The sequence below is a fragment of the Chrysoperla carnea genome, chromosome 4 (genome assembly GCF_905475395.1).
Source record: "Chrysoperla carnea chromosome 4, inChrCarn1.1, whole genome shotgun sequence".
Taxonomy (NCBI): domain Eukaryota; kingdom Metazoa; phylum Arthropoda; class Insecta; order Neuroptera; family Chrysopidae; genus Chrysoperla; species Chrysoperla carnea.
Window position 1 is genome coordinate 8,838,462 of NC_058340.1, and position 23,722 is coordinate 8,862,183.

General features: G+C 30.2%; 2 protein-coding genes across 2 annotated transcripts; one reads left to right on the forward strand and one right to left on the reverse strand.

The window, feature by feature from the left end:
• The first annotated feature begins 369 nt into the window (after nucleotides 1–369).
• On the forward strand, nucleotides 370–4,449 carry LOC123297807. Its single transcript, XM_044879598.1, has 6 exons — nucleotides 370–526; nucleotides 1,076–1,223; nucleotides 1,387–1,699; nucleotides 2,415–2,585; nucleotides 3,140–3,388; nucleotides 4,438–4,449. The coding sequence occupies exons 1-6, from the start codon at nucleotides 427–429 to the stop codon at nucleotides 4,447–4,449; spliced, it is 993 nt and encodes a 330-aa protein (XP_044735533.1). The 5' UTR covers nucleotides 370–426.
• Nucleotides 4,450–4,516: 67 nt separating this feature from the next.
• Nucleotides 4,517–20,689, reverse strand: LOC123299263 (adenylate cyclase type 2). Its single transcript, XM_044881599.1, has 18 exons — nucleotides 20,561–20,689; nucleotides 14,260–14,607; nucleotides 13,938–14,132; nucleotides 12,714–13,060; nucleotides 12,478–12,636; nucleotides 12,276–12,405; nucleotides 11,141–11,410; nucleotides 10,990–11,051; nucleotides 9,441–9,617; nucleotides 9,117–9,369; nucleotides 8,743–8,847; nucleotides 7,373–7,536; nucleotides 7,089–7,260; nucleotides 6,191–6,403; nucleotides 5,808–5,915; nucleotides 5,112–5,229; nucleotides 4,922–5,046; nucleotides 4,517–4,642 (listed from the first exon to the last, which is right to left on the reverse strand). The coding sequence occupies exons 1-18, from the start codon at nucleotides 20,687–20,689 to the stop codon at nucleotides 4,517–4,519; spliced, it is 3,201 nt and encodes a 1,066-aa protein (XP_044737534.1).
• Between the last annotated feature and the right edge of the window lie 3,033 nt (nucleotides 20,690–23,722).

Here is a 23,722-nt window from a genome sequence, read left to right on the forward strand (position 1 = left end):
AAAACAACCTGCCGGCGAAATTAACTAACACAAAAGAAGAAATTTTACGTTGAAATTTGTCTTACCATATACTATAAGCAGTAAAATTAATATTTTTGCTACGAAACACAAAATAACTTCATCGTCATAAGTCTTTGTTGAACGATTAATTTCATCTCGTGGAAGTCATCATTCGATAAATATACTAGACGACTTTACTGGTTCACTTAAAACAACGAGGGATTATTTTACTCTGATGGATCATTATAGAGCACTTTCCCCTATTATATAAGTACTGAGTAAATGTAAACATTTTTAATTCCATAGAAATTGAATTGAAAAAAACAGGGTAATATTATTATTTTTTTGTAGCATTTTGAGTGATGGAAGTTAATTAAACGTAAACAAAATTTTAGATGATTACATATATAAATGATTTGAAAAATAATGAATTTAAAAATTCTTAAAATAGACATTTTGATTGTACTTCTTCCCTTTGTAAGTGCAATAATTGTTAATGATCCAGCCCACGTTGAACTAGCTGTGTGTAAGTATATTTAGTAATTCAAAAATAGAATTAACACAAACAGTACAGCTTTTTGAGCTTAATATATGATAGGTATATAACTTTTAAACCGAAATAACTTGCTGTAGTAAACCGTTAAGGATGTACGAGCGCCAGGGCAGGGATTTTTTTATATGAAGTTGGACTAAGTGTAAATGAATTCTGAAAATTTAAGGGGAGGGGGGTTGGATTATTTAAATAATAAAATGACTTCAAATGGAGGCATATTAAATATTGTTATCATGGGAAAACGGTATAAATGGATGATATGTTTTTTTTTTTATAAATAACCAGTTTTAAACAGCAAAACTCAAATTTAAACGATTAAAACTTCTATTGTTATTACCAAACTTGTCTTTATCAATTCCTCAAACGCCCGTGGCGCACAAAAAGAACTATAGAAATTTGTCAGCATTATTGCCTGAAATAACTGTGATAAAAAGCAACTTCTAAAAAATTTGTGGCAATTTGTTAATAAACAATTAAGAATTTCTCGTTGGACACTATAATGTAAAGTTTTTATTTTTCTAGCTGAAAAAACACCAGTTTGTATCATTTGTACAAAACGCACACAATGGGACGATAGTAACTTACCCCCAATTTTAGCATATTGTACTTGCGCAATATTGTCACCGAAAATGGTAATAACTGCAAAAGCTTGTTTTATTCAATTTAACTGGTGAGTTTCGCAGATAAAAATGTATAAGTTAAGAACTAACTACTGTCTAAATGAAAAACATTATATAATGTTTTTTATGATACTGTTATACTTATTGATTCAATTTTTTGCTGCAATAAAATTTTCCTTATGGGTTTATAGAAAAATAAAATTTTAATTAAAGGTATGTGTATATAATTGAAGACACGAATGGTACCATCTTTGATGAAATAAAGCACTTAGAAGAATCACGTTTATATAAAATAGCTCATGTGTATGATTCGGATCGTATAACAGTTGCGTATACTGAAAAAGTAATTGAACATGAAAACTACAGTAAAATGTCGTATAATGTTAAAAAATCGCAACCAGTGGATCAATGCTATTTGGTGAGCTATGTAACACCATCAAATAAACCAATTATGAGTACAAATGAATTGGAAATATTAAAAAGTATATGGAAAGTTGGTAGTACATTAATTAAGGTACCTGTTGAGGTAAATTTTATGCTTTCAGTAAATATAACACTACAATAAACCACTACAACGAGTATAAAAAGAGTGGAACAGTCCAATAACTCTCAATTAAGATTGCAATTTTACAACAAAATCTTTAAGCTTTAAAAATATTTTTCGTAGTCAATGAAAAGCATCCCAAGTTCGCAAATGTTACCATTAAATTCGAAGAATTATATAATTGCCTTTTTTACGATCAATTATTAAATTAGACTAAAATCCCATGCTAAAATTTTTCGTCTAAAATGTCATCCTCCTTGGTGCCTGATCATTGCACCAGCTTATATGTTCGGCGTTGCTGGATACTACCTCTCCATAATTATTTGAAGCAAATTACATAAATGCCGTACAGAAGTAAATCACGTAGTTCTTCGGAAATTGATGGGAGATCAAAAATTTTACCGAAGTTACCGGATTTATTTCTGCACGGCATTTATAATTAGCTTCGAATGCGTATGCAGGTTTCGGTTCCGGGAATGCCGTAAATATTTGCTGGTGCAATGGGACATTCAATTCTCCTTTGTACTCAACCTGTATCGCGCAAAAGCTGACGCCATGGTGCTTATACTTATTTTTATATAAAGGAGCATCTTTTTCAACATAATTCCTGGCTTGTAGTCTACAAAGAAGTTTCTGCGTATTGCACAAAAAACTACAAACATTCTTTGTTGATATTTATTTGAATAATTCTATTCAGATTTCAGGGTATGAAGATTCTCCATGCCATTGGAAACATTCTTTTGATCAACCACCACTAAAAACTGGTATTGAACCTGGATCTTTGCTGTGTATTACACCTAAAAGTGTCTTGTTTGATACATGTGCCCCAGATCTAGGTGCACCAATTTTTTGTGATGATATTCTTGTGGTAAATATTTTATAAATTATTATATCAATTTAACATACTTACTCTTATCAATTTTGTCTATTTTAAAGGGCGCCACCAGCTATCGGTGAAAGGGGCAGTACGACAGACAGATAAATTTAATAACTGTAAAAAAATCGTATTCGAAAGATTCGCGTGTTGAATTCGAAAGATGTTGCGAAATATCACAGACTTACCCCTTACCAAAGTCTTGCCTCTCTTGGGAGAGAGTTATCCCTCCTTGGCGACGCCCTTGACTATTTTGTAGACATTTGTTCGAAAGTTACTATAATATATATGTTCACAAAATAAAAAAATACCTTTTATATGTCCGTTAAACTAGGCGAAATAAATAATGTTTCCCCCTGAATGAAGTTGGATGGATAAAATATCGTGCAAATAGGTACCTGCCTTAAAAAGGCCCAAAATTAATTTTAAAGTTAATATATATATTCCCATATTTGATATTAGAATTTCCATAGAGTCGTTTCATACGGGTACTTTACGAGAGAGAATCCCTGAGGAGACAAATAATTTTTCAAATATTTAATTTAAAGGGAATACTTTCAACAATGATTAATCGCCCACCAGATGGAATTCAAAATTCAAGATCAAAAATACCACTTCATGTGCCTAATTCATGTTATACTCCATTAAACAATTCAAGTAGTATTGAAGAAAATTATTCGTACCTAGCAGAGAATTTAAAATATTATGATGTGCATACATTTATTGAAGGAATTATTGCACGTCGTCAAGTATTGGATAACATGGAAGCGGCAACCGATGGTGAAGATAGTTTATATGTGACACAATTTATTTATAAATACTATTTTATACTATATTTCATGATTATTTTAATAATAAATATTTATAGATAATAATTTGTATTAATAATTGTTATTTTGAAATAGATATTAAACATTGAAGCACGAACAACTGACACCTATCTGGTTCGTTTGTTAAATTTTGTCAAAAAATTAAACAAAAACTGTATGTGATGGTGAGGTTATCACCATCAGACAGTCGCTTAAACGGCTCTTCAATTGTTCTTCAATACAGCTGTTCAATCTGGCCACAGAATGATCTGATGCGGGTTATTCTTAGCGTACTTGTACTACCGTCGAGACGAATCGGAACTGTGCCATCAGTGCCCTTAGTAATGCGTTCCTCAGATAACCACTTCCAGATCATATATTGTGTATTGATTGAACAATTGACGGTGATCGACTTGCATGAGCTTTGAACCTTAAACCTATGGAATAGAAGTCCAACACTCTACCAAGCCTACCACACCGCCGTTGGAAATGACAACAAAAAAATAGAATGTAAATTTGATTTTTGCTCAATTGGTCTTTAGCTGACTTAGATTAACGGTAAAATTGCACTACAATTGGGTTCGTTTTTTTTAAATTATGACAAAAAAAAAAAAAAAAAATATTGGAGTTCGAAAGAGAATGCTGGCCAAAGTGCTCCCGCGTGTGGGCCCAAGTAGCCAAAAGAGCTTCCCTTGATAATTCCAGGTTAATTTATAGAAATTAAAAAATAGCTGCTGAAGTGTTCTCTACAAAAAACCTGCTTACGGGTCACAATAGTTGTAAAAGCGACCCTGAATGTATCTGGAGTAATATTAAACGTAATATTGGGTAAGATTATTCCTTAATTCAATGTTTCGAATATTTCGACCATGCGAAATTTTAGAAAATTAAAATTTCTAAATTCGAATTATCACTACGATAATATTGTAATCTAACACAGAATGTATTTGAAAAAGAGTAGCTGGATTTAATTGAAATACTGTCAGCTGATTGGCTCTTGCGGTGTAAATTGATAATGTAATATTGATATGATTTAGATGCTGGATTAGATTTTAGATCCAATTAATTGCATTATGTTGAATAAAAGAACTCGCACAAAAAATAAAATTAAAATTTTTATTTCTCAGAATCAGTTTTCACAAAATATGTATTTAATGTGCCTTTGCCTTTAATATACGTAGGACCTCGACTTTCACATTGATAGTTTGCAGCCATCAAAATTTTTGCAGTTTCTTCTGTCACCTAAAACAATAAACAATCTGGTTTTATTTAGTTTTAAAATTTCATGATAATGCCGGTTTTCTTCTAAAAGGACAATTGTGTTTTTATTGAAAAACAAAAACAAAACTTAATCTATAATGACCATTACATTGCCAGTCTTAAAAAAGTTGCATTGAAAGTCCAAGTGCCAGTTATTATAAAAGGGTGCAGTTTTGTTTTTCTTCGACACGATAGTTAAAGTTTTGTTTTATTGGTCCGTTTAGTCGAGGAAAACCAGCATTACACGTCATTATACTTAACCTGAACATGATTAATAAGTCCACAAGAATCCATGCGACTGGCAACATTTACTGTATTGCCCCATATATCGTACTGTGGTTTTTGAGCCCCCACAACACCAGCAATTACAGGACCATGATTAAGCCCTGTAAGCACAAAGATCATAATGAACTTCAGATTTGATTTTTGTTTTAATTTTAATTAAAATTACCAATTCGTAATTTAAACCGTTGAAATGATTCACGATTTATTTGATCTAATACTGCCATTAGCGCAACAGCAAAATCCATAAGTACAACAACAATATGTTCTTTTTTTCGTATGGCATCCTAAAAATGGGAAATATTTGTTATGAATTAGAGAAATCAAGTGCGACGAATTAACTACTTAAAAACTGAATAAATGGTGGTTAATGCTCAAAGTATCCAGAATCAAAATTCAAAAAGACCTGCATGAGCTGAAATAAATGAAATCATTTTGCTGTCTATGTTACAAAATTGACAGGCGGTGCAAGCATATGCTCTATTTATTCCTTCTGCTAGATGACAATTGATCGATTTAGAAAATTTAGATAAGTAAAAATTAATTTTATGTAGCAGACCAGCAGCGTGAGCCCTAATCCACCAGGCAAGTTGAATTCAGATTAAATTTTTAGGGGTTGAGTTTCGACCGTCATTTCGTCGCGATGGTTACGCGAGTTCAGTACATTTTCCCGATCCTAAATGTGTTCAACGCATCTAAAGAAGTTTTCACTTCAAAAATGCATGCTAGCCTTGTTAATACCTATTAGACTAATTTATTTACCTGTTTATTTACATCCTTATGATAATTGTAAAGAAAAAATTGATTTGTTTTATATTTTTATTACTACAATACTACAAAACATCGCTTTATAAAATTCTCTTACTTTTGATGTGCTGTCTTCAATACCAGGTCTTAATCCTGAAGCAAGCATGTATGTACTACCAATTGTTTTAATCTTTTCAATACAACTGAATTTGGGTTTTAGTAATAACTAGAATATTACATAAATTATTATTACATAAAAATACATTATTTCGTATTCAAACATCACATGATCAAAGTGAAATATTTCCCATTCATTCAAGAAAAGACCCCGCATGATTACATGAGAAAATGGCTTTCTGTGAAACTTTTTCAAACCGCCCCCAAAATGTTCTTCTAATAGTTCTGATCAAAAACTCTCACGGCCACAAAGCTTTTTAACGAGTAATTTTCGAGCGGGGTCCTTTCACTTTATGAAAATCATTTAATATTAAGTTTATTTACTTTATCAAAATCACAAATGATTTCATTTAGTAACCGTAAACATTCCAATCCTTGTTTGTTCACATCTGTTTCATCATAAAACTCATGGTAATTTGGGATCGATGCAAACATAACACCAATACACGAATATCGTTCATGATATAAACCTTCGGTCATTTTTCTAGATAAGAAATGTTCTGCCACATGTGCTGGTAATATATTTTCTAATAAGATCTACAAAATATTTTAAATTAGTATTATTATTTTCGAAGATATTTTGTATTAGAAATTAAGGATGAACGAGTGCCAAGGCAAATATCGAAAAATTTTATTCTCATTTTTCGTCTGCATTCATGAAGTTATAACAAAATTCATCATCAATATTGAAAATAAGGTACAAATAATTTCAACCACAAGACTAAACTTGCCTTGGCGCTTGTACTACCTTAAGGTTAAATTTTCACGGGTCGAGTAGGGAGTACAGCCGATTGGTATAGTACAGAAAGAGTGTGAGATAGAGGAGAAGGCTCCCATTATTGACTATGTGAAATAAGAGTATACGAGTTTTAATTCCTCTAGTGATTGTGCCCAGTCATGAAAATGTAAAACGCGCGTGATACCCCATTAAATTGAATTTAAATTTGAAAGTAGGAATGTGTCAAAACTAATTGATAAAGAAAAATTGAAATTTATAAAGTTTATTCCATTCAATATCAAAGGCAATATACTTTAGTACTTGGATAGAAATACCAGATGGCTTTCGTGCCTGTATACGCTACCTTCTGCTCTATCTTATACTCTTTGGTACAGAAGTTGTACCATACTGTATGAGTGTATGGCTTATTTCGATAAAATCAAAAAAATTAACTGATTCAAATTTATTCAGCCGAAAATAAATACAAATAATTTGTATCCTAACTTTATTTATTCCACGCATTGTTTCAACTTCCTCTTGTTCAATTTTTAATTTGGCTTGCCACAGAAAATCAGTTCTCGATGTGAATTCAATTTGACGATCCAAAATGTGTAACAGTATTACCACTATGGACAAAATTAGTGCACTTTTCAATTCAAATGGAAGAGTTGATAATCTAAAATTTAAAACTATCTTAATTAGGGCATTTTAAAAAATATTTCTAAAAAGAAAATCCCTTTTTGTGGAAATTTTCCTGAGGGCAAATAGCTTTCTTGGCATAAACTTACTCGTCATCATGAGTATCGTGATATAGTTGAAATAGTTTATATCTACTGAACAAGTAAACATGTACTGCAGCTGATGTGACCATTAATAAAAATTTTAATAAAAATCCAATGCGTAAAAATATTGAAATCACTGTTAGACTCAATGCAGAACTGTACAAATAACTCTAAAAAAATTATAAATGGTAGTTACGATTATATAATTATTTTAAAATGGAATAACTTAAATGCATCTTTGACGTTGAATATAAAATCATTTCCAAGACAAGGCTTATAAATACTATACAAAGATAATTAACAATTTTAAGGAAATAAGAAATTTAAACATACTTTACTAATTTCTTTTAAAAGTTATTACATTTTTCAAGGTTAAGCACACATTAGTAAGAAAATAATACCGAATAGACCGATTATAAAAAAACTTCTTGCAAAAACAGGTTTTTTGCAAATATCAATTTAAAAAAAAATGGGACCAGATAAAGTCAAATTCGTTCGAAAATTCCTCGGTTATGTTTGAAACCGAGAAAACACAGTTTTATCGCGTTTTTCGCCATTTTTTTTCGCTTGTATGATTCACAGGAAATCTGTTCGAGGCTCAAATTGAAGCTATAATAGTTTTGCAAAATACGATAAAGTTTCCGCACAATTTGCGAAAATGTAAAAATAGGTGCTTTGGAAAAACCGTTCGCGATCGGTAACAAAGCATCCTATAACAATTTAAAAGGATTTTCTTCGTTAAGAGTTACCCTACAACCTCTGCAAAATTATTAATTTCGTAGATCCATGACGGAACTGCGATAACGCAAAGAAAAACGTAAATTTACAAATATAACTGTTTAGGCATTATATCTACATGAAAATATAAGAAAATTCTGCCGCCGAATATTCGAAGATTATTATTCGTTAGGTATAGAACAAAGCTGGTGTTGCACGCGCCGTTATTTAATTCAATTCTTGATTATCAAACTGTCCAATTTTAAATGTGAATCGATTTTGTTTCAAGTCGTCCCGAGGTCTAATACTTCATAAAGAATAGCAGAATGCTTTACCTTCACCTCTTTTTAGAAAGTTGGAAATATACTTTTTCTGATCGTTCCACAAATTTTTATACTTAAATCTTTGTTACTTAAGTGAAAAGTTATCAGAAGGCCTAAAGTTTAAAAAAAAATATCTTGTTTGCTAACTCTAAACAGTGCAAACCTTCGAATGGAATATAACTGCTTATTATGTACCATTTCGAATGGAATATAATGGCAGATTATTTACCACTTTTAAAAATTGTATAGTAAATGGTTGCTAAATTGTCTATGCGCTAGGCTCCTTCTTAAATTTTCAAAGTCAAAGATATCCCTTTAAAAAGGAAAAAAACATACTGGTGCAGATTCTACAAGACGTGAATTTGTAAAATTATCATAAATTTCAAATTCTTGTGTTTGATTTGCTGTGATGTTTATATTATCCAATGGCTCAATTATTACCTAAAAAATAAAATAAAAATTATTGATTTTTATGATGAAAATGTAATGTGCTGGAAGTTAGCAGGGTAATTTTTGAATTTTAAAAAATCGAAATTTGTACTAAAATTTGCTAAGGCTGTGCTGCGCCGAAAAGTAAATTGGAAAATAAGGAAAAATTAGAGAAACGGCGGCCAAAAATTAAATTTTTCGTTAGTAGGGTGATTTTGTTTTCTCAAACAAATAATAAAACAATATTTATACCAATAATAAAATTAATAATGACTCCTTACCAATGTAATAACAGCACTTATTGATGTCAAAAATACACATATTAAGAAAACCGCAATTCTTAAACATCTATTATTTGAAATAAGATGATCTTTCGTGGAATAATATGTTGTCATTTCAAAATCGGCATCCTTTGGAATTGGTGTACCGGAATCTTGATGGCGATTTGATCGAATGCCTTCTAGCCAACATAAATACACAAATATTGATAAAGCCATTACTACTGGACCAAATGTTCCATATAATACGAAACCACTTTAATAATTAAAAATAAAAATAAAATGTTATCAGAATGTATTCGAAATGCGATTAAAATTTTAACGTACCCTGGTATGGTGATCAATTGAATCAATGCCATGAATATGACCAGAATTGTTGCACATGTCACATAATATCTGTAATCATTATCATATTGAGTTCTATATGCTTCATATGCTTCCTCTTGTTTTGAATCGTTAAACCATAGTAAAACTGGATTCATATCTTCATTATAACAACGATTCCTATTTGTTAAAAAGACTTGAACTTCTTAAATGTTTTTGTGTATATTTAAAGGCTAGAGCAAATTATTTCTATTGAGGCTGCATCGTGCCATATCGATGGTTAACGATTTCCATAACCGGGAAGAATACTGAATTTCCAAAGAACTTTATTGAAACGAAGACTTGTAGACTTGAAAGTTTTGATGTTACATTACTACCACATTCTTAAAAAATAAAGTTCAAAAACTAAAACTCTGCCGACTGCAAATTCACGCTTTTAAAAGTATGAAAACAAGAAAACATTATCATCTGAAATTGTTATGATAAGTAAAATTGTATTACAGGACCTCTAGGATTAAAAAGTATTCCACAGGAGAGGTCCCGCTAGTTTTCATACTTTTAAGGGAGTGATTTTGTAGTCGGCGGGGCTTTAGTTTTTGAACATTATTTTATATAAACTATTTATTTTGTGGCTAAAATTTCGTGATAAAGTATAACAATTTATACATATCTGTTAAGTGCTAATTACGCCCTTTCATTTGATACCTAACACGGTATCATTAAATTAAAATTTATTTTTAGTTCATAAATTTATGTTCTCTAGAGGGCACCTTATTCAATTCAATGTGACGTCACATAGCCTATAACCTGCGGGTGATCAAAACGCTTTCAAAGATATCTCATTTGTAAAATATTATGATAATTACTTAGTTAAGAAGTTGAAAATACAATTGAAACGATTTTAAACGATATGTATTTTCAACTTCTTAACTAAGTACTTATGAGATATCTTTGAAAGCATGTCCCTATAAAGACTTATGTCACTGAGTACCATCGAAAGTGCAGATCTTAAGGATACTCATCTGAACAAATTAAACGGTTTACGTGTTTCTCCATTTGCATTTCGTTGGCTATCATCGCTTTTCAAAGTATAACCAAAAAATAGTTTGGAAAAGAATATGACATAAGAAAATAGCAGCTAATTTTGCTTCCCAATTTTCTACTATTTTTACTTTCAAGGACTCCTTCCTGAACTGTTTCGAATTAAGTGTACTGACAACTGTATAATATTTATAGAAATTTCCAAAAGTCTCACTCTTTTCTTGGCTGATTAATGGTTGGAAACTTCGAAATACCAAGCTGAAAATGCTTTTTACATTATAACATGTCTATCGCTATCCAATTTCAATAAGAGTTAAAAAATTTATAAAATTTAGGCCTTCGTTTAGAAAAATGTAAGAATGATGTCTAAAAGATAGTTTGAATAATTTTCAGAAAAGCTTTAAACTATCTCTACGGGATCCTGTTATAAAACTGCCATATAAATTTTATTTCCTGAAGTAATTTGCTCTAGCTTTCAGGTATAGTAAATAAAAATTCTATTGCTACGCACCTTGTACAATCAAAACACGAACTATTATTAGGTAGTAAATTCGATTCAATCATTGCTAAACTCTAAAAAAAGATTTTAATCTATTCATGTACGAAACTTGCTAATAGATCAATTTTATATAAAAATTATGGGCACACTTATTAAATATTACCGTCAATCCAATATTTTTTGCTAATGTTGTTTCAGTTATATTTGCAAATGGCTTATCAGCTCCCCAACATTCAACATATTTGGTCATTTTACTTGAGGGTCGAGATCTAGTTGGTACTGGACCAAGTGGTAAATTCCCGGAATAATCAATTGAGAGTCTTTGAGGTTTTATTGAATTTGTCGAATTGTGATCAGATACTCCGTTTTCTTCGTGTGAAAGAGATCCTTTTCCTATGGTGGAACTACTGCCATGCTCTTTATTGATGGCTCTCTAAAAAAATTTAGTTGTTTTCAAATTCGTAGATATTTTAAAATAAAAACATGGATATCTTTTTTCTATTTCTTAAGATAATCGAACTTTGCTAAATTAATGTCGCAAGTGGCATCTTGAATGTGATACCTCACAAATTCATACGACAAGCCTAACTCACTTAACATTTCTAGAAACTGGAATGTAATAAAGGACTTGACAAAGGCAGGTTAAATTGTAGCGTTTTTGTAATGATGAAGCCCCAAAAGAGGCTGATTAGACTCATCTAAAGTTTTTTCGTTTTATTGCCTATTAAAATAAAAAGACTATCTATCATTTACTTACTAGATACACAAATAAAATTATGTTCAAAAACTAAAACCTTGACTACTACAAAATCTCGCTCTAAAAATTATGAAACAAGAAAATATTCCATCTGAAATTTTTATGATAAGTAAAATCTTCATTTCAGACCAGAATTTTTTTGTTTCATGCTTTATAGATTCATGATTTTATAGTAGTCGGTGTTTTAGTTTTTGAACTTTATTTTATTAAAATTATCTTCGAGTAGCTACATGGGACTTTGATTTCCATTTATAATATTGTGAAAAATTACAAACAATATATGCTATATTATGCAAATCAAAGTACCATGAAGAAAACACGTATAAATTAAACAGTATTTTATTTCTAATTTATTTACTGTCGTAGTAAATTAGAATATTTAATAAGCCTATAACCAGCGGACTATCAAGACGCTATGAGGGAACAGATAAACATACATTCATGGTTAAACACATTTCCCTCGTTGTAATTAGGGTAAGATGATCTTGCTACACAATCTAAAACACATTACACTACTGCTGTCAGTTTTGTATTAACTTACATTTGGAATAATTAGAAATGTTTCTATTTTATGATCGGCTAAATAGCCATCTCTACTTGCTCCATTTCCTGGTTCTACCGCAAATTGATCATTCAATTGCATTAAAGTTGCTTTGGTTATATGAACCCTCCTAAAATAATTATAAATGTCAAAATTCAATACTAATGAATGAATTAATGAACTAAATGGATAGAAAAATTACCCTGCTATACCACCGGACTCCATATGATTAGCTAAAGTAACATCATCACTCCATACATCAAACTGCCATTTGCGCAGTCCTAAAACACCACAAAGTACATTGCCCGTATGAATGCCAATTCTCATATCGACATTGAAACCGGTTGCTTCACGAATAAACCTTGAATTGAAAGCATAAAAGTTTCAAATATATTTCCAGATTTCCAAAAATTCATTATTAAAGAACATATTGTTTACCTTATTGCATCAATCATTTGTAAGCCCATATTAACACAATTGTATGCATGATTTGGTCGAGATACTGGTAAACCACTTACACAATAATAACAATCTCCTAATATTTTAATACGCATACATTGATTCTCTTGGGCGAGATGATCAAATCTTCCAAATAATTCGTTCAATGTTTTCACTAAATCTGATGCAGATAATTGTTCTGATAATGGAGTAAAATTTACAATATCTGCATATAAAATGCTCACATTATTATGCCGTTGTACATACATATCATGAAAACGTGTTTGCTTGTTCCCAATATCTTGATTGCATGCATCTGCCATTTTTAACATTATACTTCGTTTCACCTATAAATCGAAAATGTTTTTAATTATCGCATAAGATATTTGGAATTAAAACCCGTAACTAACTTTAAAGTGGATAAAAGCATTGGGTTGCTAAGTTTTGAAACAATAAACTGACCAGTGTATTTTTGTTTTATTCTTTCTCGTAGTCAAGGGAAAGAATTGATAAAAAAATTTCATGGGAAAATAGATGTAAAACTAAGAAAGTAGATTTTTCAAAGTCGCGCAATAAACTCTTTTCAATACCCCCTTTGCTGTCGTCGATATGGTAAATACCCGAACACTTCGAACAAGACCGAGCCTTCGTAACTTGGCCGAAAGTCATTTATGTTCTCTCGAGTCTATTTGAATTAAAATTACTAAACGTTCGTATGATTTTTTGGGTGAGCAGATTTATTTTATTTATAATCTTTATTTATAAATACAAAAATAATTTCTAAAATTAATAAGATTAAATTACAAAGTTCATTAGTTAAATTAATTTGATTACTATGAAATGACAAACCGATTTCAGTTTTTTAGCGAAAAAGTAGAGTGATGACCAAAATCTTAGTCGTGTAAGTACTAAGAGAACCTATCTACATTTTCTGCATTTGACAAATCTTATCAGGCCATGCAAAAGCAAATCAATAACTGCTGCAAACTGATAAGTATTTGTCTATTTTTTTAAGAGTATTGCAAGAATGCTTGACCTTATAGTTGAAGTCTTGCAATCATAGGGTAAAATTCAATGAAGCAGTTATTATGAACCGTGTTTGAAGCAAGTATAATTTTATAAACGCAAGATTGGCGCAACTTTACCAGCCAGTTAACTGGTCTTCTTGAAAAGATTTAATTTATAAATCACTTTGAGAGAAGGAAAAATATAATAAGTATTTACCTCTGCTGCAATATAAGCCGGTATTACACTAAGCAGTAGTTGTTCTTGTTGTTCTCGTTCACATTCAAGTTTAACTCGAGATTCAATACATACTCGAGTTCCAACAAATGTTCGCCTATGTGCACGTTCTGTTAATCGTCGATAATATAATCCAGCGCCATTTCCACATAATAATAGCAGTGCTTCTGCAACCAACTAATTTTATACACAAATAAAGGGTAATATCAAAAGAGAACATTAATTTTCAGTGCCTAAGTAAAATGAATTAAATAAAGTAAGTGCCTATCCTCTTTCTACATTTATTCAAAAATTTGTTCCTTACCTGACCATAGAACGGTCTTGCTTTATCTTCTGTTTCATAATAACGTAGAAATAATCCCAATCCAATGTGTAATATTGTCAAAGAGCTCGCCATTACTATTGATATAAGACGTGATATTGGCATCATTGTATGTACAGCCAAAATTAACGCAAATATTGGTATTGTCGCATTGTGTTTACCCAGTACAAATGTTCCAGATGCAAATGTTATTGTTAATATTAAGGATGCAATTAACGCAAATATTTCTGATTCCAGAAAAATTGGAAATTGTGTTGCAAATAATACTACACTTATAATAAATACTATAACGGCTAATGTTAATGTGGGAAACATTTTTTCTGGTAATTCCTAGAAAAAATAATAATATATTGTTATTGTTTTTGGTTAGAAATATGCAGGTTGTACTAAATCACCGGGCAAATAGAAAGTTTGAACTCCTTACGAAATTCTGAGATCAAAAGTCCTTTTTCGCTTTTGATTCGTTAACAATTATGGCTTCGTAAAATATTGTTTTTAATTTTGAGAATTTCTAGGCTTATATTTGGAATATTAGGAAAACGTAAATTTTATACTAAAGAAAGATGTAGGAAACAAAGTTTACTTAAGTTTATTATCAGACCAATTTTTCGTTAAGTTTAATATATACACGGTATCGGCTGAGCAACACAGAATGGTTCAGGGTACATTTGAGTTTAGGTACTACATGTTACCCTACTGTTTACTATACGTAAGTAATAAACAATATCCCCTTAGGCGTATATTATACATCTCATGTGCGATAATTATCACATTCAAATTCAATGCTTTAGTTAGTATAGTTCTATCAAACTAAAGTGGTACTGAGCAAAAGAGAGTGTAGATATGAGTTCAAATACATATATATCTCTTCCCCAGTGCCACTTTGGTTGGATAGAACTCTAGTATTTGTAATATATTATGTACATTAGTTTTTTCATTATCTTTCTTGGCTACAGGGAAAGATGTAGTACCAAGAGTACAATATTCCTTGGTTCATTCTCTAATTTCTCGACAGTCAGTAAATCTTTTCTATATATGATTAAATTGTATGCAGACAAAGTTTAGTTTCTAGAAGAAAAACAACGTATACAATATCTTTTCAAGGTATTAGTTTTCAAGTCAAGTAACATTTTGCTTTTAATATTCATTTATTCCTTTTTGCAAACCCCAATTTCGCTACAATATGATACTAGAATCGTCACTAGAGATCTAATAGTTTCCGAGAAAAAGCTGTTGAAAATTCATCATTTTTTCTAACTTTTTTGCAATATTTCAGACGTCAGTTTGCAATATTTCAGCAGTATTTCTAGCTACTCTTGCGGGAAGTAGTTTCACTTACCTCCGACGTAGTCTGCTAGTGTTGTTCAGGGTCAAAATTCATTCAAAACCACATAATATTCCAAAAAATTGCGAAGTAAGAAAAAATTGTAAATTTTGAAAGGAATTATCTCGGAAACAATTGGATCTACAGAGGTGATTCTAATCTCATATTGTAGCAAATAGTCTACTCTAAAAAAAATCTTGAAAGGTACTTAAAAAACTACCCATTTTGGGTTATAATTTCCAAAATCAGAAAAAAAACCGAAATTTTCACGCGTTTTTTCGATTTTCGACAAAATTACGATCGTTGCTCGAGGTCACAAACTTGGATTATTCATGCGGACCATATCATAAACAAGCCTGTTAAAAATCAGAACTACCGGATTTGACGTTAGCTCTAGATGTATGAACTTCCGTCGATAAATTTTGAAAGGCTTTATCTCGAAAAGTATTTGGTCTACAGAGTCCATTCTCGGCGCATATTGTAGCAACATTTAGTCTATTTCAAAAACGTTCGAAAAAGCTTTTATCAAATAACTAGTCCTTTAGGGTTATAATCGCCATATTCCGAAAATTACACGGAGTTTTCGATTTTTGACAAGGTTGCGTTCGGCGCTCGAGGTCACAAACTTGGATTATTCATTGGAATAACATCATAAACAAGTCTGCAAAAAAAACAGAACTACCGGATTTGATGGACACTACCCCATACTCGACTACAAGGTTACTTAATGTATTAATAGCAATTTTGCCAAATTTAACACTGGGTCTCCATAGATGAATTGAATTAATAGTTGTTTAATATTTAAAATCTCAAAGAAAGTATACTTAATTCCAAAAAAACTGCTACAGTTAAAACATTCTAAGCGTACTCATCATATGTTATGTTATAATAGTAACACTTAGAATGTTTTAAAACGAGCATTTTTTTTGACATAGAGTATACATTAATATTGTTCAGATGTAACATCGCTACAAAAAGAGATTATCGTGGTATTTAAAAAATTGTTTTAAAAAACACATACATGTTAATTTTTTGTCTATATAGAAACTACATCTTCCCCTACATATATCTATGACTATTTTTAGTTTTTCTCATTAAAAAAATCTCTTTTTTTTTTTTTTTGTAATAGAGGTAAGTAAAATAATATAAATTCTATTGTTATTAAAATACAGGCTTTTGTTGATTTGACTCTTTATTCATTGTTAAAGTTATATTCAGATATACTAAACTATAATGTACATACATCTATAATGCCTCTATGTATATATCCAATAGTGTACAATTCATATTCACTACTATTAAACTTCTATTCAGAATAGGAATTAACTTCAATAATTAACTCACGTAATATGTATGGATGTGTGGATGAATGTATGAAAGTAGAAGCTGGATGAAGTAGAACATGAGTGATGATATATCTCAGGTTAAAATATTGGTTACATTAGCTAGGGAGTTGTATCATTGAAAACTAAACATGCATGTCTTCCAGGTGGTGAACTTGTTTTTCACCAGAATTCAGTCCCCAATTAAGAGGAAGGGGGGAGCCGGGGTGGCAAAAATGGGAGCGGAATATACTTAAAAAATTAGATAAGATAAGATCTTTATTGATATAGGCCAAGGCAAATCAATTGTATACATATACTTAAACAAGGTGTTATAAAATTCTAATAAAACAAAAATAAAAAAACAAAAACTAACAATTCTTGAGTTAAACAAAATAAATTCACAATCACTAACAAAGGTAAAAAAAAATTCACCCCTTAGAGCCTTCTTCACCCCTTAGAGCATCTTTCTAAAAAATTATTTACAGTAACCTCGATAATCGGGACTCAGTAAGACCAGTGTTATTCCGAAAACTGAGCAGTAAATAAAAATATAAGTATAAAAAATTTAAGTAAAATTTCCATTTTCTCAAAAACTATAAAAGGTAGAGATTTGAAAATTTGCTGCTAGCTTCAAATAGTGAGTCTATTGATCATAATTTCATGCTAAACCCACCTGAAAATGTTAAAGAAATAGCGTCGAAGAAAAATTTTATTGCTTAAAGAATCATTTCAAAGCATGTAAATGCCAAACCAATTTTTAAAAAATCCCAGAGAAATTTTCGGTGAAAAAATGGCCGTCATTTACATGTTCTACATGAATCTTTTTGTTTTTCTTTTATACAAGCACAGATAATTTATTTTATTTATACAAGAACAGATAATTAACACTATCTATTTAGAATATTTCAACAATTTGTTTATATTCACTTGTTAAATTTATTATTGCTTTATGCAACAAATAAATTAAACTTTATGATATAAATCAATTTCAACTTTATTAACAATTTTAATAACATTTTACACAATTTAAAACACAATTTAAATTAAACTATTGTTAAATAATAATTTCAACTTTATTAATAAATATATTTTATTCTTAATTAAAATAGGAATTACCTGTTTTCTCTTTGAAAAATAATCTATGAGTACATTATAGTCCAGATTTTTAAAAAAATCTTAAGAGCGAAGTTTGTTTTTAATCTACTTCATTTGCTGTCATCATCAGCGCCGGGTCTACCCCCAAATCAAGGTAGACCCCAAATCAAGGTAGAGCGAGATCGTCTTTCGGCATCTTTTTTTTTCCAAAAATTAATTTGTATTTCAATAATCAACACTTAAAATGCGAAATTGTCTTTCGCATTTGATATTTTTGGGGCCCCTTGCAACCTGGGGCCTGAAGGGTACGCTCCACTTGCTCCACCCTTGGTCCGGCGCTGATCATCACGACCAAATATATTCTTAACAAGATTTCAACGTTATGAAAATTATCTGTTAAATTCTTGTCAGCTAATAACTGTTATAATTTAGGTTAATTATAAGCCCTTTTTTTCTGCGGATGTCGAATGGGAAATGCGAAAACGAACAATGAAAACGAATCCAGCGAGCTATCACACGTATTTTTACGATTATTATTTCCATGTTTCACCAATTTGAACTTGTTAAACAGACTAAAAGTGAGAATATTTTTGATTTATACGATAAGTAGATTATAGATTATAGAATTGATTATTAACCCTCGAACCAAAAAAATGGGTGTTATAAGTTTGACCTCTGTGTGTCATTCTGTCTGTCTATGGCATCGTAGCGGAGAAGCGGATAAACCAATTCTGATTTTTTTGTTTCGTTTGAAAGGCAATTTAATGGAGAATATTCTTAGCTATATTTCCGTGCCCGGAACAACTAAAAAATATGCGATGATCCTCAAAATCTGTTCAGTTTGGAGAAGGTTTTAAGGAAAAAGTGTTCTTAGATACGTTTCAAGTGCGAGTTTAGGGTTCCATACCCGAAGAATTGCTCGGATATTCTTTGTAAAACTGCACTTGTTATATTAAGTATATAGTGGAAGTGATGCGATGCGATGCATTTTCTGTTCAGTTAAAACCCCCCTTGTTTGTTTTATGTATAGAGGTTTTGTATTGTCTATGTATTGTGTATTGGTTTTCTGTTTAAATATTCTCTTTATTGGATATTCAAATGACACATTATCATTCTACTACAATATACATACATACACACATACATACATACAGTATAGATAGATACAGATAATTCTACTGTTTGGAAACAATAGAATTATATAATAGTTTGTTTGATTTTAGTATTTTAATTTTTAGTTTCATTCAAATCAAAGAAGTATCATTGAGAAACTAATAATACTTTCAATTGGCCTACAATTTTTTTCTAGCTTCAAAGGACGTTCGTAGTCGAGCCAAACCATCGTATGAAAATCAATTTTTTAGATAACATCAATAACTACGAAAATATGAAGGATTTAAGTAGATATACAAGGATTGAAATAATACCAGGGATTTAAATCAAACTTTATAAATACATTTTTTGATTAACAAGGTTTCAAAAAATCACAAAAAATTCCTAGATAATCGGGCTTTTTATTAGTATTTTAGCGTTAAAGGTTGGCTGAAAAAATAATGAATCGTGCGAGTTATCCTTTTCAATTGGATATTGCTATATCAAAAAATTTAGAGAGTGTGATAAAAAAACTATCTAAAATATTTCTTGTTTATTATAATACCATAAAAATATAAGGTTGTCGATAATATAAAAACAAAATTTTAATTTAATTATGAGTTCATCCAAGATTCATCATTTGATGAACAAAGACGACTATAGTTAGTGTATTGATGATTGAAGAGATCTATATTATCAAATTTATAAGCAGCACTTTCACACAATATATTATGTATTTTTGTCTGCAAACCATGTATTTGGTTTATATGGTATGTACCGTGCAATAAACTCAAAACTTTTTTACAATACTAAAAACATTACTTAGTGTCTGCCGAGTTCAACTGTACCCTCATTTTTGTTCTTAGATTCTTTCTTCAGGAGATATAAGGCCATGTTTGATTAATAGCAAAACATTGCCAAAAAAATTTTAATGTCTCTAGCCTGTTCGACTAAGCGGAACTACTCCTTGAAAGCCATTGACAACAGGTAATACAAGTTGTAAATATTGTCATATCAGTTGCAAAAAGTTCAAAGTTGATTAGGTTAGCTACTATGAATAATTAAGCATAAGATTACGCCAGAAAAATCTAACAAAAAACAACTAATATCGCAAAATGCTTTATAAGCTGCTTTTTTGGTATGTTATTTGGACCCCTTAGGAAAGTGTGAAACTACGTTTTGCAAGCAAAAAAACAGTTGTACTACCTGTGCAATCCGTGAAAAACTAATTTTCGGACTTTTTTCAGATTTTGGATTTTAATTCAAAAACTATAAGCTTTTTAAATTAGTTGATACTATCATTATGAAAGTATATTAAATTTAAAACAATTGAAACCAACAACCACAGCTCCGTATGTCTAATAGTTTTAGAGATATAATGAATTTGGGCATCGAATAATACAAAAAATTATTTATAGTAGGTAGTAACAAATATAATCTCTCTTACATTTATATGAAGTATACACGTGCTTATTAATACAGCTGTTGAACTAAGAAATGCAACAGTTAAACATGATATGAATAATGCATGCTTCAGTCGAATACAATAACGTCTGTATAAAGCTTCCAATTCCATTCCACTACCAGTATTATCATCCATTGCTGAAACAACAGTTTTAATCTTATTATCATAATTATTAATTATTAAAATAGCAGTAATCGTGGGACACCGCGGTTTTTTTTAAATGATGAATGCATTCTTGAAACATCGTGAGTGGCTACTGGCTTCTTTTTAACGAGTTTACCAAACTTTCCTCTACGATTTTTTTTTTTTGAAAAAGCTGCGTTTTCCAATGAGCATGATGACGTAATATTTTAGTTATCGTTTTGAAAAAACACAGCAGAGAATTTGTCAGACATGGGCACTTGATAATAACATTAATAATTAATAAATAATTCAGCAAAAGTAAACTCATCGGTTCAGTATTTTTGCTGGACCAAATATTTTGTTGTTTGATGTTATCAAGTGTCTGAAAAATTCCCTGCTACATTTTCCACTCACAAAGTTTGAATTATATATTAATCATTAAAAAAAAAAAAAAAAACCGCTGTGTCCCACGATCTACATTATTGTTATATGAAATATGAAAAAACAGATCGATTACAAACATAATACGTGATTTTTATTAAAACTCTAGAAGCTTATAAATCATTTATACTGAAACAATAAATTTTATTAGTTTGATGAAATTATCATTATTGTGGAAAGATTTGTTTGTATGATTATAGTTTTTGGCTCATAACAAATGATAAAATAATACTTTGTCGATATAATAATTTTTATTATAGTTACTTATTATATAAATCTATTTTTATATGCTTGAAACAGGTGTAGATAATAATATTTATGATTTTTAAATATTTACAATATTTATGAAAGGACTTGACTGTACCAAAGTAATTTAAATCACAAATATTTGATTTTACGCACATACAAAGTTGTAATAGAATGTTTTATAGCTTTATGAAAATGCTATAAAATTATTAAGATACTATAAAAATATGTTTTGAACAAGAAGTATATATAATAAAATATTCTTTGAACAATACTTTACTATTTAATGTCCTTGTAAAATCGAATTGAATTCAATCAGAATCAACATCAACGGACCATATCAATTGAAAATTGGTTGACAATTCAAACTTATAATCTATTATCAGTAAATAATAGGAATAATATAATGTAAATAAAATTATAATATCTCATATATAGACACAAGTTAATAGGATAATAATATAATAAATAAATAACAATAATAATAATTATATATAGAGATATTTATGGTGTGCTGTGATAACGTTCTGTGATATTGAGTACGGTGCATTATTATTCAATAGGCACGTCCAGGAACGTATCTATTAAGGAATTAACAACACGCCTTATATCGGTATAAGGATGGGTGGAGATAGTTAAGCAATAGACCTTGCTGAGGTAATCTTTACTCCAAGATTATCAGGCTAAATTTCAGCTTAGGTACCCATGCAAATTAAAAAAAAAAAATCATTGAAAATCGATATAAAATACATTGCTCCTATGGAGAAATCTCAAAAAAACGACATATTTTGAAAGTTTTTGATAATTTTCACTTGGAAGGAATTAAAATAAATATAAAAAAAAACTTTTTAGTAGAAAGTAAACATATAAGCAATGGCATAGAAAAGAAAAAAATCAAGTGTCTCCATCCAAATAACGGATGTACGAGCAGGGTAGTATTATGGTTGAAATTATTTTTATCTTATTTTCAACTTTGATGATAAACTTTGTTATAACTTCATGAATATAGACCAAAACTAAGAATAAAGTTTTTCAATATCTGTCTTGGTTTTCGAAATATCGAAAGATGAATATTTAAAAATAATTTTCAATTTTCGATATTTTGAAAATTACGCCTGATATCGAAAAATTGTTTTCTTATATCGTCAAGTTATAACATAATTCACCATCAAAATTTAAAAAAAAAATTTTTACATTTGTGCCCCCACTACCGTTCTCATCGCCCTATTAGCTCAGTTGGTTGTGTAACCAATTCCGTCCGCGGTATGCTTAGGGTACCTGGTTCGGTTCTCGCCGACGCAAAAAAATTAATTTCAATAATAGTTGTGATGGGCTGGTGTAGTGGCCGTTGTGATGGCATGGTAAATGCATGAAGGAGGTGCCCTCAGCATCTGACATTGAGGAGCTGATAAATGAAATTATCAGTGGAAAGGTTCTACACACAATGGGCTCTATAGCCTAAGTGTGTCCTTCATGGACAGCCAATATAACCTCACCTAACTTAACCTAACCTAACCGTGCTCATACATCCTTAATAATAAATAATACTTAAATAATAAAGATTTATTAATTCAAATTTATCCAATAGGACAAGCTACGTCTATGACAGCCGTGCTACAAATATAGTGTGAACGACGTTTTACATTGTTTAGTCATGTTACTGGGTAGTAATTAATAATAATAACAACAATAACAATATTGTTTGAAATACCAATATGGATAATTCCGATAATGCACATATATGTAGTAACATAGTAACACTTAATACTAGAATAAATTAATTAGAATTAGAAAATTAACACAATAGAACGGACACAGGTGGTCTATCAATATAAAACACAAGGTCGGATTATATGCATTTGCATATTTTATATGGCGTTATGCAAGTTAACGATTATATGATTAAAATATACAGACATGTTATGAATTTGTTCCGCTAAACGGCATTCGTTTAACGAAGATATTTGTGGTAATAATACTTGCCTATTTTTTACTTCAAATCCGTAGGTTCATATCGTGTCAGTATTTTAAGCCACAGTAATTTTTCAAACGAAAGTTACAAACGATAATTACAGAAATCTCATATTATCAATGGTACATCGAAATCAAAAACTGTACAAGATTTTATTGGATAGAAATTCGATTTTTTCTGTAGTTATCTACGATAACCTGTCTTTATTTATTTGAAACTACATAACTACGGAAGCCTGAATGGCTCAATCGGTGATGACTATCCTTTAATTAGACAATACCAAAACTGTCTGGATTTATTAATAATTATATGTCCGTATTTAATAATAATATGATAATGTTTATAATTTGTCCTATGTAGTT